At 38.3% G+C, this 16,650-nt stretch overlaps 1 protein-coding gene across 1 annotated transcript; it reads left to right on the plus strand.

Annotated features, from left to right (window-relative positions):
- Nucleotides 1-292: 292 nt before the first annotated feature.
- On the plus strand, nt 293-11,814 carry RERGL (RERG like). Its single transcript, XM_052641331.1, has 5 exons — nt 293-344; nt 2,209-2,265; nt 5,122-5,195; nt 6,348-6,496; nt 11,532-11,814. The coding sequence occupies exons 1-5, from the start codon at nt 293-295 to the stop codon at nt 11,812-11,814; spliced, it is 615 nt and encodes a 204-aa protein (XP_052497291.1).
- The last annotated feature ends 4,836 nt before the right edge of the window (nt 11,815-16,650 follow it).

The following is a 16,650-nucleotide window of genomic DNA, read 5'->3' on the forward strand; positions in this document are numbered from 1 at the left end:
GTACATGAACGTTGAATATGAGGAGCTAAGCTTCTGTTAAGCTCTTAACTACTGGCTAAATAAATCTTTGTATGTCTAAATAGTAAGTCCACTTATTTTTTTTTTTAAGAGACATGTTCAAAACTAGTTGAAAATATTTTTGAAGTTATTATTGGATGGTAAGAGTATGGGGTGGAGTTGGCCTTAGGGGAATTTGTAGCAATAATAAAAAGGATGTAGGAAAACACATGCTTGGCTCAACTCAGGATAACCGCAGAAGACAGGCCAGACCAAGGAGGAGGAGGAAAGCAAGATGAATGATGTGAAGCTTACTGTTTTGGGAGGTGAAGGAACAGGAAAATCTGGTAAATGTATTTTTTTTTTTTCTGGTGTAGAGTACACAGAGTGAGAAATATATTGACATTTTATATATATATATAAACATATTACACATTTATAGGCTTGATATAGCTATATATTATTTCTCAGTAAGAGTTTTCATTTTATAAGAAAGTAGTGCAATTAACTTTGTATTTATAAAATGTATATACAGGTTGAAGAATACATCTGTTTGAAGTATTAATTTGTATCTTGTTCTACTGGTATTTAAAATAAGTAGGACCAACAGGAAATCCCTCCATCGTGACCCCACGTACTTCTCACTCGGTCACACTGCCCCCACACCTGCATGCGTGTGTGCTAAGTCGCTTCAGTCTTGTCAGACTCTCTGCGACCCTAGGGACTGTAGCCCACCTGGCTCTTCTGTCCATGGAATTCTCCAGGCAAGAATACTGGATTGAGTTGCCATGCCCTCCAGGTTCTTCACTGCCAGCGCCCCCTGAGAAGCCACAGTGGCCAAGCAGTGTTCTTGAAAAGATTCCTCTGCCCTGAGACTAACCGTGGAGAGAAATGTGTGAAGACCTGTGGATTATTTTTAACTTTTTAAAAAATTTATTTAGTTTTAATTGAAGGTTAATTGCTTTACAGAATTTTGTTTTCTGCCAAATATCAAGATGAATCAGCTGTAGGTGTACATAAGCCACGTTACAGAGGAGGAAAAAGAAAGACAAAACACTTTGAAGGGAGATGGGGACGTGGCTTTTTAAATGCCTCGGAACTGAGCGACAGGTGCCCATGACCTTGGAAGCTACACGTTTGTCTTTATTACATGATGGCTGCCAACAGAGCCACCTGAGCCTAGTGAATCCTAACTGGCCAGACCCAGGAGCTGCAGTAAGATAAACCAACACTAGAGGGCAATCCTCTGTTTCTTGAATTTTTGAAGTCCCTGTTTCCTTAAACAATCGCAGGACAGGCAAATACTGTCCTGGCCACTGTTATAAACATGTGGCACCTTGGAGCCACAATTAATTTGATGAAATTAAAAGATATCATGGTCTTGCATCTCAGATTTAATAAGGAATCTGTCTCTGTTGCAAAGCTGAGGTTTCTTATGTGTGTTTGCCTTAGTGAATTACACAGTGAATTGAGTGGGCACCACAGTAAGATCACTTTCTTTCTAGCCTTCTAATTTTTATGGTTTTATGATGCTAATCTTACCGATTATTATTTAGACCAGAATTTAGTAAAACTTCAAGGTCTTCGTTAATACTTGGTAAGTTTTAAGCCAAGAGATAAAACCTTACGTACATACATGTGTGCTGTACTTAGCCGGTCAGTCCTGTCTGACTCTTTGTGATCCCATGGAATGTAGCCTGCCAGGCTCCTCTGTTCATGGGATTCTCCAGGCAAGAATACTGAAGTGGGTTGCCATTTCCACCTCCAGGGAATCGTCCCAACCCAGGGACTGAACCCAGGTCTCCCGCCTTGCAGGCGGATTCATTACTGTCTGAGCCAGCAGGGAAGCTAAGTTGTTATCTGTGTCTTAAAAATGATAAGACCTTTCGATTCTGGTTTCCTTGGTGTGTATGCCCAGCAGTGGGATTGCTGGGTCATAAGGCAGTTCTATTTCCAGTTTTTTAAGGAATCTCCACACTGTTCTCCATAGTGGCTATACTAGTTTGCATTCCCACCAACAGCGTAAAAGGGTTCAGGGAGGGAGGAGGAAGGGGGGTTCAGGATGGGGAACATGTGTATACCTGTGGCGGATTCATGTTGATGTATGGCAAAACCAATGCAATATTGTAAAGTAATTAACCTCCAATTAAAATAAATAAATTTATATTAAAAAATGATAAGAGCTTAAATTCAGCTTGTTTTGTTTTGCAGCCCTTATAGTAAGGTTTCTTACCAAGCGCTTCATTGGAGAATATGCTTCTAATTTTGGTAAGTCGCTACTTTAGACTTTTTCACTTTAAAACTTCAGCATCATCAATTAACATCAGTGTGTGTGTGCTCAGTTGCTAAGACTTATCTGACTGTTTGCGACACCATGGACTGTACATAGGCCACCAGGTTTCTCTGTCTATGGGATTTTCAAGGCAAGAATACTGGAGTGGGTTCCAGTTTCTTCTTGAAATTAACATCAGAAAAGCATTTTCATAGAATCTTCCATTTTTGCACTTATAAGCAACTTGTTTAATTCATGGACTCTGATTTTAAAAGCCCAAATAAGTATTTTAATTAAATATTCTTTCATGATAAAACTTATCCAGTTTTATGTTAACTGAGATACATTAGAAATCCAGTTGGTTTCAGTCTAGAACTAAAAAACCTTAAACCTGGGACCCACCCATCTGCACCAACCATTGCAGAGCAAGTGAGTTGTGGGGGTTTTGTTAAACTGTGAAACAATTTTAAAATTTAAGCAACATCTGCTGAGAGATAAAGACAAATTAATTATAAAAGCTCAAGTAACTACAAAATAAATGCTTATTTTTATTTAAAGTGTTTATTTAATAAATGCTTATTTTCACAAGACCAGGTGAAAATAACAGGAAAATTATGCTTTGACTAAATATCATATCATAATTATGTAGGTTGCTTACATAAGTTTCAGAGAAATTCTAAAACAGGTGCCAGGGCACCTTGGTATAATCTTAGGATCATTTCACTAACTCTACTATAATTTTGTTATTTTTATCAAAATTGGCATGACATATGGGAAATGCCACAGTGGGGAATTAATAAAAAGTGGGGAATTTTGCCAGAAGTTTGAATATATTTTTGGCTCAACAATTAATCTATATAATGCTACTAATATCTTACCTGATTGAAGGCATGGTGGGGAAAGGTTTTTTTGTTTTTTTAACAGGAATGAAGATTTTAAGAAATAGAATTGGGAGAAAGGTTTTTTTTTTTTTTCATTCCATAATACTTAGAGTAAGAAGTTATGATTGCAAGTGTTTTTCATGAGAAATAAACAATGACAAAAATCTTTAGCATTCATTTATGAGGTAACATTATTAGAGTATTTTAGAAAACAACCTTGAAGTATTGCATTGTGTGCCACCTGCATGTAGCCAACATAGTATTTTAGTTCATATGATGCTGTGAGTGTTTTAGGGCAAGCTCTTGAAAACTGATTATAGAAAGAAAAAATATATGGAAAGAGAAATTCTTACTGTTTCATTTCTCAGGTCAACAACTTCAGTCATAAAGGGCCAGATAACACACAAACTAAGAGTAAGGCATGAGAAAGTGTTCCAAAACTGGAAAACAATACACACGTACAAAGAACAATTAACAGCAACAACAAAATTAAATGTCACCTTAATCTTTAAAACAACATAGTTATACAAGCAAATGAAGTATGCATATTTCTGGCTATTATACCTCTATTGAAAAATAAGACCTAGAGACATTCATAAAGACAATCAAGTGAGTTAAAGGTCCACAGCAAGAAGATTAACTAACTACCCAAATAATGACGTTATGTGTAAATGAAGGCTACCGGGGGAAGTAATAAAATTCTAAAATGTTAAGAGCTGGTGACCCCTGCTGGCAGTTTTTGAGTATTGAGAGTAGGTATTTTTAAAGGTCTCAGGAGGAAATTACATAGCTCATGGTTATTGGTGTTGTTTAATCTCTCAGTCATGTCTGACTCCTTTGCAACCCATGGATTGTAGCCCACCAGGTTCCTCTGTCCATGAGATTCTCCAGGAAAGAATACTGGAGTGTGTTGCTATTTCCTCCTTCAGGGAATCTTCCCCACCCTGGGATCGAACCTGCGTCTGTGTCTCCTGCATTGCAGGCAGATTCTTTACTGCTGATAGCTCACGGTAGTAAGTTATAAGGTTTAGAATAAACTGTCTGAAAACATATTTTAAGATTTAATGAAACGGTGACAAATTTCATTCTGTGTAGCCTAGAAGGAACTCAGAATTTACCCCTTGGGCTTCCCTGGTGGCTCAATGGGAAAGTATTTGCCTGTCAATGCAGGAGACACAGGTTCAATCCCTGGTCCAGGAAGATCGCACAAGCTGCAGAACAACTAAGTCCATGAGTCACAACTGTTGAACCTGTGCTCTAGAGCCTGGGAGCCACAACTACTGAGGCCACATGCTGCAGTTACTGAAGTCTGAGCACGCCTCAAGCCTGTGCTTCCCAGCAAGAGAAACCACTGCAATGAGAAGCCCGTGCATCACAACTAGAGAAAAGCTCCCACAGCAACAAAGACCCAGCACAGCCAAGAATTAATTAATTAACTGAATTGCATAAAATAAATGTCATCCCTAACCCCCTGAAGCCGGCTTTCCCAAATGTCAGCTACATCTTTCTACCGTGGGTTATGGAGTGTTTGCCAGAATGGATCATGTGTCAGTTTGCAATTGTGTCAGTATACAATTCTGGAGAGAAGTTAGGTCTTGTATGAAAACACTGGAGGGACAGTTACAGAAATGAAGTCTTTCATTCATTCACGAAATATTTATTGAACACCTGTCATGTGGCAGATACTCTTCTAGAGGCTATAGTAATGAACAGACTAATCTACAGGCACAAAAACATGTCAGTGAGTAGGTATAGTGGTGAAGTTCATTTTTAAGAAATATATATATAAGCAAATATAGCAAATACATGTTTTTTTTTGACCACTATCAATAAAGAAAAGCCACTAAAACTAAAATATGACTGGTTGAATTTATAGGGCTATATTTATATTTGGCTGATCGAAATATAAACCCATGTTTTAAAATTCTGGACTATTTCCATACTGATAATGAGTATATGCATATTTTGCAGAATCTATCTATAACAAGCATTTGTGTTTGGAAGGGAAGCAATTGAATCTAGAAATATATGACCCTTGTTCTCAGGTAAGTAAAACAAAATAGTTTTATGTTTTCAATCATGATTGAAGAAGATAGGATAAGGGTAAGCATGCAGTTGTTAGCCTTAATATTGAAGTTACTTCTCAATTTTAATTATTAAAAATTTAAGAAATTATTTTAGTGTATTATCTAGCTTCTCTGTAAAGTTATGACAAAATTATCATGTTACAGATATCTTTAAAATAGCAATATTATTATGCTTTCATAATATATTTTTATCAGGTCACAATGTAGCTGTCAAATACTAATAGTTTTATGCCTTATTAATTCAGTTTATATGTTTGCTAAGTTGCATTTGTTGATAACTAAAGAAAGTGAAAGTGAAGTTGCTCAGTCGTGTCCGACTCTGCAACCCCATGGAATGTAGGCTACCAGGCTCCTCTGTCCATGGGGTTTTCCAGGCAAGAGTACTGGAGTGGGTTACCATATCCTTCTCCAGAGTATCTTTCTGACCCAGGGATCGAACCCAGGTCTCCCGCATTGTAAGCAAGATGCTTTACTGTCTGAGCCACCAGATAACTAAACCACTGTTGATAAAACCACAGTAAGAAGGATTTTGAGTACAAACCCCTTTATTCAAACACAAAAAGTTTAAATATAATTATATAAGTAAGAGAAGGGTGGCCAGCTGTTCAATATTTCAAAACACCTCTGTCCCCTGTGGGATAGATTTTGTTGGGTATAGCAAACATCCTTCAAATTTTTTTTGCTAAACCTTAATCACTATTGTTGCTTTACTGATTTAAATCTGGTACCAAAAAATCAACACATATTCTGTTCACTAATATAGAAGATACTGTCTCCTGTGTGGATATGATGTAAAAGGCAATTATTAGGCCTCATCAAATTTTCAGAAAAAGAGAAGGTTTTTTTTTTTTTAGAGAGAAAAAATTATCAAATGAAATAGATATAACTTTATTATAGTTCTTTATTTTTAAAAAAATTTTGATCACTTTTGATAAAAGAGAAATTGTGATACAAAGAAACTACATTTTAGAAAATACTAGTACTTGCCTTACTGAATTCTCTTCCAGGTAATATGGGTCTCCATTAATTAACTGTCTGTCATGTAAAATACAGGGATCCAATCCTACCACTTTCAATGGTAGGATTTATTTACCATTGATTTATTTTCAGCCACAGAAAGCAAAATTTTCCCTCACAAGTGAGCTGCACTGGGCGGACGGGTTTGTTATTGTGTATGACATCAGTGACAGGTCTTCCTTTGCATTTGCAAAAGCATTAATCTACAGAATTCGGGAGCCACAGACAAGTCATTGTAAAAGGTAAGGTATTTTTCATTCCTCTCTACTTTCTTTTTAGTAAATCATCATAGAGCTGTAAGCATCATTAGGAAGAGTTTAATACAGGCTTCCAATTACAAAATTTAACAGCCCTGAACAAGCCACCTTCCATTCCACAGGAGTTAAACAGGTAGTAAAAGGAATAAGATGAGAATACTTTATATCCTGAATGACATCAACAGTTACTTGCCCCGAATAAATGACTGTTTTACAAGACAGCTTCTATTGTTAACATGGCACTCGTTTGCAAAATAATAGTCCTTTGTACACAAGATAGTTCCCTTTCCACCTTTCGTTTTCATTCCCGCAAAAATATTAAATAAATCCAGATATATTACATTTGGCATTCAATTCCTAGTCATTGGGATTATCAGTCTATCAAAGCAAAATAGACTGAATAATCAAACCATTACAAATTCTAAGTATGAGACTACATTTTTCTCCATTTCACCTCCTAAAATAAAGAGCCAGTCTGCAATGCCCTATTGTTAATGTCTTGACACAAGTCATTATGCAGGAAAACAGAACGATGCCTTAGACTATTTTCGCATTAGTAGATATATGTTTAAACCTATGAATTTCCCATTTTTAGTTTGCCTTTTTAAAAAAAAAAATTGTTTTATCCTTTCCCTTTGAAATAGTTATTTTTGTTCAACATGCTGGTATAAGGGATTCCTTGTGCTCTTAACCAGATTTGCCCTTCTCTAATATCATGCTAATCTGGGAAGCAAGGAAGCACAATATTATCTGTGATTTTAATATCTCTTTTAAATGCCCATTAACAAGAAATAATCAGATAATAGTTGATAAGGGGTGGTCCCTTGGAGTCATTTGATGTAAATTCTTGTTTATGTCTGATTGACGTTGGGTAAACCCTTTAATTTCTAGACCTTCTTTTTCTGATTATAGAACTGATGGAAACATGGTAGGAGAAAAGAATATGATTTTACTAAGAAACCTCAGAGCTCTGATTTCCTATAATATTACTGATTTTGAGGGAACTCCATTGTTTCAGATGTTAAATACTTTATGTTTAAGCACCATAACTTTGGTAAGGGTAAATAATTAAAATTACTTTGCTATTCTTCCATATCAAAAGAATCAGTCAAGAAGAATTAAAAAATGTATATTTAAAAAATCCCTATATTTGACTTTTTCAGGCAATCTTCTTAATATGTTGATCAGATAATTCTTGGGTATTTCCAGTTTTCAATCTTTAAGTAGAGTCTATTTCCAAATCTCTTATCTATAGATAGAAAGAAAATTTGGCATTATTTTATAAAATTATATCTGATATTTGTGACTTATCCATCAAAATATTTCATTTATTCTTCCCCATTAATTCTTCACAATAATTTTCTGAACTATATGTGTGAAAGTCATTCCATTGTGTCCAACTCTTTGTGACCCTATGGATGGTAGCCTGCCAAGCTCCTCTGTCCATGGAATTCTCCAAGCCAGAATGCTAGAGTGGGTAGTCATTCCCTTCTCCAGGGTATCCTCCAATCCAGGGATCAAACCCAGGTCTCCTGCATTGCAGGCAGATTCCTTACTGTCTGAGCCACCATGGAAGCCTAAGAATACTGGAGTGGGTAGCCTATCCCTCCTCCAGTGGATCTTCGTGACCCAGGAATCAAACTGGGATCTCTTGCATGGCACGCAGATTCTCTACGAGCTGAACTACCAGAGAAGTGAAGTGAAGTCGCTAGGTCATCTCAGACTCTTTGCGACCCCATAGAATGCAGCCTGCCAGGCTCCTCTGTCCATGGAATTTTCCAGGCAATAGTACTGGAGTGGATTGCCATTTCCTTCTCCAGGGGATCTTCCCAACTCAGGGCTCGAACCCAGGTCTCCCACATTGTAGACAGATACTTTACCCATCTGAGCCACCAGGGAAGCCCTATGTAAAAAGATACTATTAGTATATGAACTATATGAAAATGTACTATTAGTATCATCAAGAGTCTAGTGTTAGACATGCAATGCTTTTTCCTTGATGGCTCAAACCATCATGTGAATAAAACATACTTTGGTGGTTTCTATACAGTATCTCTTGAGATGGTGTTGAAGACTTTTCATTTTCCCATTTTTTCCCTATAGTAGATATCTTGGCACTATTTCTTGTCATTTAAGGACTAGTAGCCATACTGTATTCTTCAAATGAAACTGCTTTAGAAATGTTGCACTGTAACCACAGAGATGGTACTGATATTTGCCAAAGACATTACCTTAACAAAGAAATATATTTCTTAAATAAATCAGAAAAGTTGTACTAAGTTGCAGGATGGTAAAATTTTCTTTAGAGCGAAGAACGTAGGGAAAACAGCTAGACCATTCAGGTATGACCTAAATCAAATCCCTTATGATTATACAGTGGAAGTGAGAAATAGATATAAGGGACTAGATCTGATAGACAGAGTGCCTGATGAACTATGGAATGAAGTTCGTGACATAGTGCAGGAGACAGGGATCAAGACCATCCCCAAGGAAAAGGAATGCAAAAAAGCAAAATGGCTGTCTGTAGAGGCCTTACAAATTGCTGTGAAAAGAAGAGAGGTGAAAAGCAAAGGAGAAAAGGAAAGATATAGGCATCTAAATGCAGAGTTCCAAAGAATAGCAAGAAGAGATAAGAAAGCCTTCTTCAACGATCAATGCAAAGAAATGGAAACAATAGAATGGGAAAGACTAGAGATCTCTTCAAGAAAATTAGAGATACCAAGGGAACATTTCATGCAAAGATGGGCTTGATAAAGGACAGAAATGGTATGGACCTAACAGAAGCAGAAGATATTAAGAAGAGGTGGCAAGAATACACGGAAGAACTGTACAAAAAAGATCTTCACGACCCAGATAATCATGATGATGTGATCACTAATCTAGAACCAGACATCTTGGAATGTGAAGTCAAGTGGGCCTTAGAAAGCATCACTATGAACAAAGCTAGTGGCGGTGATGGAATTCCAATTGAGCTGTTTCAAATCCTGAAAGATGATGCTGTGAAAGTGCTGCACTCAATATGCCAGCCAATTTGGAAAACTCAGCAGTGGCCACAGGACTGGAAAAGGTCAGTTTTCATTCCAATTACAAAGAAAGGCAATGCCAAAGAATGCTCAAACTACTGCACAATTGCACTCATCTCACATGCTAGTAAACTAATGCTCAAAATTCTCCAAGCCAGGCTTCAGCAATACACGAACCGTGAACTCCCTGATGTTCAAGCTGGTTTTAGAAAAGGCAGAGGAACCAGAGATCAAATTGCCAACATCCACTGGATCATGGAAAAAGCAAGAGAGTTCCAGAAAAACATCTATTTCTGCTTTATTGACTATGCCAAAGCCTTTGACTGTGTGGATGACAATAAACTGTGGAAAATTCTGAAAGAGATGGGAATACCAGACCACCTGACCTGCCTCTTGAGAAATCTGTATGCAGGTCAGGAAGCAACAGTTAGAACTGGACATGGAACAACAGACTGGTTCCAAATAGGAAAAGAAGTACGTCAAGACTCTCTATTGTCACCTGCTTCTTTAACTTCTATGCAGAGTACATCATGAGAAATGCTGGACTGGAAGGAACACAAGCTGGAATCAAGATTGCCGGGAGAAATATCAATAACCTTAGATATGCAGATGACACCACCCTTATGGCAGAAAGTGAAGAGGAACTAAAAAGCCTCTTGATGAAAGTGAAAGAGGAGAGTGAAAAAGTTGGCCTAAAGCTCAACATTCAGAAAACGAAGATCATGGCATCCGGTCCCATCACTTCATGGGAAATAGATGGGGGAACAGTGCAAACAGTATCAGACTTTATTTTTTGGGGCTCCAAAATCACTGCAGATGGTGACTGCAGCCATGAAATTAAAAGACGCTTATTCCTTGGAAGAAAAGACCAACCTAGATAGCATATTCAAAAGCAGAGACATTACTTTGCCGACTAAGGTCTGTCTAGTCAAGGCTATGGTTTTTCCTGTGGTCATGTATGGATGTGAGAGTTGGACTGTGAAGAAGGCTGAGCGCCGAAGAATTGATGCTTTTGAACTGTGGTGTTGGAGAAGACTCTTGAGAGTCCCTTGGACTGCAAGGAGATCCAACCAGTCCATTCTGAAGCAGATCAGCCCTGGGATCTCTTTGGAAGGAATGATGCTAAAGCTGAAACTCCAGTACTTTGGCCACCTCATGAGAAGAGTTGACTCATTGGAAAAAAACTCTGATGCTGGGAAGGATTGGGGTCAGGAGGAGAAGGGGATGACCGAGGATGAGATGGCTGGATGGCATCACAGACTCGATGGACGTGAGTCTGTGTGAACTCCGGGAGATGGTGATGGACAGGGAGGCCTGGTGTGCTGCGATTCGTGGGGTCGCAGAGAGTCGGACATGACTGAGCGACTGAACTGAACTGAACTGATGTTATAATGAATAATAACAGGGAACAAACAGTGATGAATACTGATTAATACTTTTCCTTAAAAAAAAAACTGTATTTAAATTATTTAATTAGTAAAGAAGCAGTAGCTAGTCCTCTTTCAATTGATAAGAAAATGAAAAATAATGCTTAGTAAGCATCTTTAAATAAAGATGCTTTTATTATTATTATTATTTTTGTTATAGCCTGGCATTGGGCTAGGTTTTTTATATTCAGCTTCATTCTGGGTGATGAGAACTATTTTACCTTTTTTTTTTTAAACATATAAGAGAACTGAAAATGGAAAATGATGTCACACTCATGTCTTGTTAGTAAACAGAGCCATAGTTCCAGGAATAGATCTGTGCCACTTCAAATCTTATGCTTTAAGAGTTTTGTTGGGTCTGTGTCATTTACATTTAATCTAAAATCCTTTTTGTGAGTAAATGAGGATACACACATGACTACAAATACACACGAACACAAATAACACACACAATATTTTTTCCTTTTTTGGGGGGGGGTTCTATAATTATTTTTTATATAAACCTACTTAATATATACAAAAAGAGTTGTTAAAGCAGTCTTACTAAAGAATTGTGTATCTGTATTTCAGAGCTGTGGAGTCAGCAGTGCTTTTGGTGGGTAACAAGCAAGATCTCTGTCATGTGCGAGAGGTTGGCTGGGAAGAAGGGCACAAACTGGCATTGGATAACCGGTGCCAATTCTGTGAACTGTCTGCAGCAGAGCAATCTCTGGAGGTGGAAATGATGTTTATCAGAATTATCAAGGACATCCTGACAAATTTCAAACTCAAAGAAAAGAGAAGATACAGTGGATCTAAATCCATGGTCAAGCTGATCAATAATGTATTTGGAAAGAGAAGGAAATCTGTTTAGTGGACATGTGATCCTGGGGGATTTATTATATCAGAGAGTTTCAAACATTTGTATGGTAATTAAATTTACCTTTTGCATGCAACTAAAGCATTCTCTTAGAGATATGAAATAATTGACCGTGATCCACAACTGTGTTTTCAAATATATAGTTTGCCTTTTTGGTTGCTTGTATCTTATACATTTTGTTTCACACTTAACCTTTTCTCTATACACAGAATAATATTAGTATAATCTAATGGTGGATTACTATACAGTTTACCTTGCCAAATAAACCCTACTTATGTAATTTTCTTAAACTACCATTCTTTAGGGTTCTGTTACCTTTATTTTATATATGTCTTTTAGATGAAATATATAGTTATATTCACCTGGTAGCTCAGCTGGTAAAGAATCCACCTGCAATACAGGAGACCCTGGTTCGATTCCTAGGTCAGGAAGATCCATTGAAGAATGGATAGGTTACCCAGTCCAGTAATCTTGGGCTTCCCTGGTGGCTCAGCTGGTAAAGAATCTGCCTGCAATGTGGGAGACCTGAGTGATCACTGGATTGGGAAGATCCCCTGGAGAAGGGGATGGCTATCCAGTCCATATTCTGGCCTGAAGAATTCCATGGACTGTATAGTCCATGGGGTATCTAAGAGACATGACTGCAACTTTCACTCCACTTCTTCAATATATTATAGAGCTTAATTTATCAAGTTGTAAAATTCAAGATCTATTTAACAGAAATGCATGGATTTAATTTAGAAAGTGTATTTATAATAAAGCACTGAGTTATTTAAGATCACACAGGTTTGTTCTTTTTTTTTTTTTTTTTAACAGCTAAGGCCTTAAGAAGTTAAATTCTGGGGAAAGAATAAAGTCAGACGAATGGAGAAATTAGCATTGACATATATATGTTTGGAGAAGGCAATGGCAACCCACTCCAGTACTCTTGCTTGGGAAATCCCATGGACAGAGGAGCATGGTAGGCTGCAGTCCATGAGGTCACTAAGAGTTGGACATGACTAAGCGACTTCACTTTCACTTTTCACTTTCATGCATTGGAGAAGGAAATGGCAACCCACTCCAGTGTTCTTGCCTGGAGAATCCCAGGGACGGGGTGCCTGGTGGGCTGCCATCTATGGGGTTGCACAGAGTAGGACACAACTGAAGCGACTTAGTATATATGTTACCGTAAGTAAAATAGATAGCTGGTGAGAAGTTGCTATATAACACAGGGAACCTAGCCTGGTGCTCTGTGATGACCTAGAGGGGTAGGATAGAGGGAGGGGAGGGAGTCTCAATCTGGAGGTGATATATGTATAATTATGGCTGATTTGTATTGTTGTATGGCAGAAACCAAGACAACATTATAAAACGATATTCCCCCAATAGAAAAAAAAATTAATTTCTTACCCATAAGTACATAGTTTAAAGTCAGTCTGATGATGAAAAGTCTACCTTTCTTTATTGTATACTATAGTAACAAGGGCAATTATCATAGAGTAATTAACTTATACAGCTAAGATCCTTTTTAGATTAAAATATTATTATTTTTTTTTTAAATTTAAGTTCATTTGGAAATCTAGATGTCATAGGGGAAGGAAAAGGTAAAAACTAGTTGGTAAATATATAAGCTTGAAGCCTTTATTGTCCTGAAATAAGTATTACATAAGATAAAAACATTTTGGAAAAAAAAAAAAATTGGGCCTTCTACCATTACATAGGGTACGATTCCCCGCCCCCCCCCCCCCCCCCCCCCCCCCCCCCCCCCCCCGCGAAGTCATCTGTCCACCTCCTGGACTGCAGCGCCCCTTCTGCCATCCTTGGTGAGCCTGCTGACTGCTGCATTTCAGGTTGCAGGTCAAGGCCTGATTTCAGCCAAATCACTGGTAAGTAAGGTTTGATTTCTGAGAGGTTAACCTGGGTGTACATGCAATGCTGCTAACATTGAGTTATAGATTTAACTTTGAGAAATGGAGTATTTCCTGTCATATCAGTAAACAAGGATGTCACAGTCATCAGCGATTGCAGCCCTCCAACATAAGCTGATGAGTCCTGAGGAAACTCAGGAAGGAAAAGAATACCTGCCATCTAGCAGCCACTCTCTGCAGCCATTCTCTGCCGAGAGCCCTGCAGGGCTCTGCCGGGAGCCCTGGGGGAACTCAGGCTGTGAAAACACAAGATAATGGCACCAGATAACTGAGGTGCACATGAAAGGAATGATTTCAGGGAGCCCAGACTCTTGCATCTTCGCGTACGTAGAAAAGTACTAACTTTCTTAACTTAGGATATCTGGTTTCTCTAATTAACGGTAATCTTTTGATGTTTCTGACGACTATGTGCTCAGAGTCATGCCCAACTCTTTGTGACCCCATAGACTGTAGCCCACCAGGCTCCTCTATCCATGGAAATTCCCACGCAAAAATACTGGAGTTGCCATGGCCTCCTCCAGACCTAGGGATGGAACCTGTGTCTCTTGAGCCTCCTGCATTGGCAGGCAGATTCTTTTATCACTGTACCACCTGATGACTACCTGTCTTTTGTTGTGAAAATCCTATATATCCTAGCTCCTCCCCTCGCCTCCTAGGAGCAGGTTCTCAGAGCTATCTGAAACTCTTCCTTCTGGGTTTCCATCCTCATTTTGCCCCAAATAAAACTTAACTCACAACTCTCATGTTGTACTTTTTTTTTTTCAATTCAACATGTATGTGCACTAACCTGGTGACCATGTGAAAGATCTTCAGTAGAAGGTGGTAGACAGGAGCCCAGGAGGGTAATACAAACTATTAGGCTGCAAAGGAGAGAATCCATCTCATTGACATGATCTTGCTCATGGTGAGTCATGAGCTAAAATTTAGCTCTCCTGTTCTAGAGAAAGCTAACCTGGATGATATACAAGTGGAAATAAGGGAACTTATATGTGGTAGTTACAAAATAGTTCAGAATGTTCATAAAGATGGGGGAGTTTGAATTGTTATGAGGGTTGGGCCCAAGAACCCACCATCTGATTGTGTTCTCTGGGATGATTCAGAGGAACTTCCTATACTATAAGGAAGTGAGGAACAGAGTGGTGAAGAGGCAAAGAGCTTTGACAACCTTGATAGTGACTGTGCTCCACCGGGCAGAGCTGACTATAGAGATGCTGCCATTGAACCACACTTGTCAGTATCAATGCAAATGATAGAATCCTGGGACAGCAGAATCTGGATGCCAGCATTTAACCCAATGACTGTTTAACCTTGAGAGTCCCTTGGACTACAAGGAGGTCACACTAGTCAATCCTAAAGGAAGTCAAGTCAACCCTGAATATTCATTATAAGAACTGTCGCTGAAGCTGAAGTTCCAATACTTTGGCTACATGATGCAAAGAACCAACTCATTGAAAAAGACTCTAATGCTGGGAAAGATTGAAGGCAAAAGGAGAAGGGGGCAGTAGAGGATGAAATGGTTAGATAGCATCACCGACTCAGTGGACATGAATTTGAGCAAACTTCGGGAAATAGTGAGGGGCAGAGGAGCCTGGCATGCTGCAGTCCATGGGGTTGCAATGATTTGGACATGACTTAACGACTGAACAACAACAACAACTGTTTAGCCTGCTAGCCTGCTTATCCATCCACTCAGCCCCCAGAGAAACAATGCTGTATCCAGAGTAAGGCTCCATTTTTTATACTGGTTGGTTGGAAACTTAGATGCTTTATTGAGGCAAAGTCCATATTGTGGGCTCAAACCTTGCTCCCATCCCTGCCACCAAGGCCATTATTATCCTGAGTCCATTACATATAAGCACAACAGTAGTCAAGCAAAAAGAAGATTATCTGTAGGGCAGTTCATCCTGCTCATTTGGATGTAAAGTGATTTCTCATTGGTGGATGCTCTCCCGTGGGCAATAAAATGATACACAAAGATCTGTAAATTTTATACTGTCTCTCAGAGATCCATTCACATACATTTCCTGCAGTCCTTCTTGGCACTGTTCTTCCAATCTTACCTCTTACAGATGTGTGCACACATGCTCAGTCATTTTCGATTCTGTGCTATAGCCTGCTATGCTCCTCTGTCCATGAGGTTTTCCAGACATGAATACTGGAGTGGGTTGCCGTTTCCTACTCCAGGGAAACCTTTTCCATTTAGGGATAGAACCCACGTTTCCTGCATTGGCAGGCAGATTCGTTACCACTGTACCACCTGGGAAGCCCACCTCTTACAGATACCTCTGACCAACTGGCAAAACTATTGATCATGGTCTAAAACTCCGTACTATCTTGTATTACACCTTCCTGTCTTACAGGGTACACAACAAAGTCTACTGACAAATGGGATCGTTTGCTTTTACCTGTGAACTTCATGGTCATCTCTGGGCAGATCTGTAACGAGAGCTTGTCCTCTTTTGCCTGGCACTATCACATCAAGCTTGAGTGAGGAGTGCTTCTTATCAACTAAGAATATTCAGATTACATTGCTTTGTAAATAAGAAATAAACTTCTTTTGTGTATTATTCCATAAATTCAGTAGGACATATTTTTTGATCAACTATTTATAGGGTTTTACTAATTTTTATAATATTAATATTGATTATATAAGTATATGGATATGAATATATATATATCATTTTAAACATTTATACTTTTATCTTTATAAATTTATTTTGCTATTATTATTTGCCCAAATAAGAGATTTGGTCTTCATTCTTTAAAATTATTTTCTCAGTAAAAGAATGATTCTTTGAGGCTGATTTTGCATTAAAAAATAACATACTTATCTATGTCAAATGGAAGAACTCTACTGTCAAAATGATATGAAAATTTTTTATAGCTTCATCTATACATATGTATCTGTGATGAATCAAGA

Source organism: Budorcas taxicolor, chromosome 5 (genome assembly GCF_023091745.1).
Source record: "Budorcas taxicolor isolate Tak-1 chromosome 5, Takin1.1, whole genome shotgun sequence".
Taxonomy (NCBI): domain Eukaryota; kingdom Metazoa; phylum Chordata; class Mammalia; order Artiodactyla; family Bovidae; genus Budorcas; species Budorcas taxicolor.

What these genes read in the sequence shown, in the direction of transcription:
- RERGL (XM_052641331.1), top strand. Translation starts at nt 293, where the DNA reads ATGAATGATGTGAAGCTTACTGTTTTGGGAGGTGAAGGAACAGGAAAA. An exon ending in TATATGACCCTTGTTCTCAG is followed by an intron (nt 5,196 to 6,347) that starts GTAAGTAAAACA and finishes ATTTATTTTCAG; the next exon opens with CCACAGAAAGCAAAATTTTC. An exon ending in CAGACAAGTCATTGTAAAAG is followed by an intron (nt 6,497 to 11,531) that starts GTAAGGTATTTT and finishes TCTGTATTTCAG; the next exon opens with AGCTGTGGAGTCAGCAGTGC.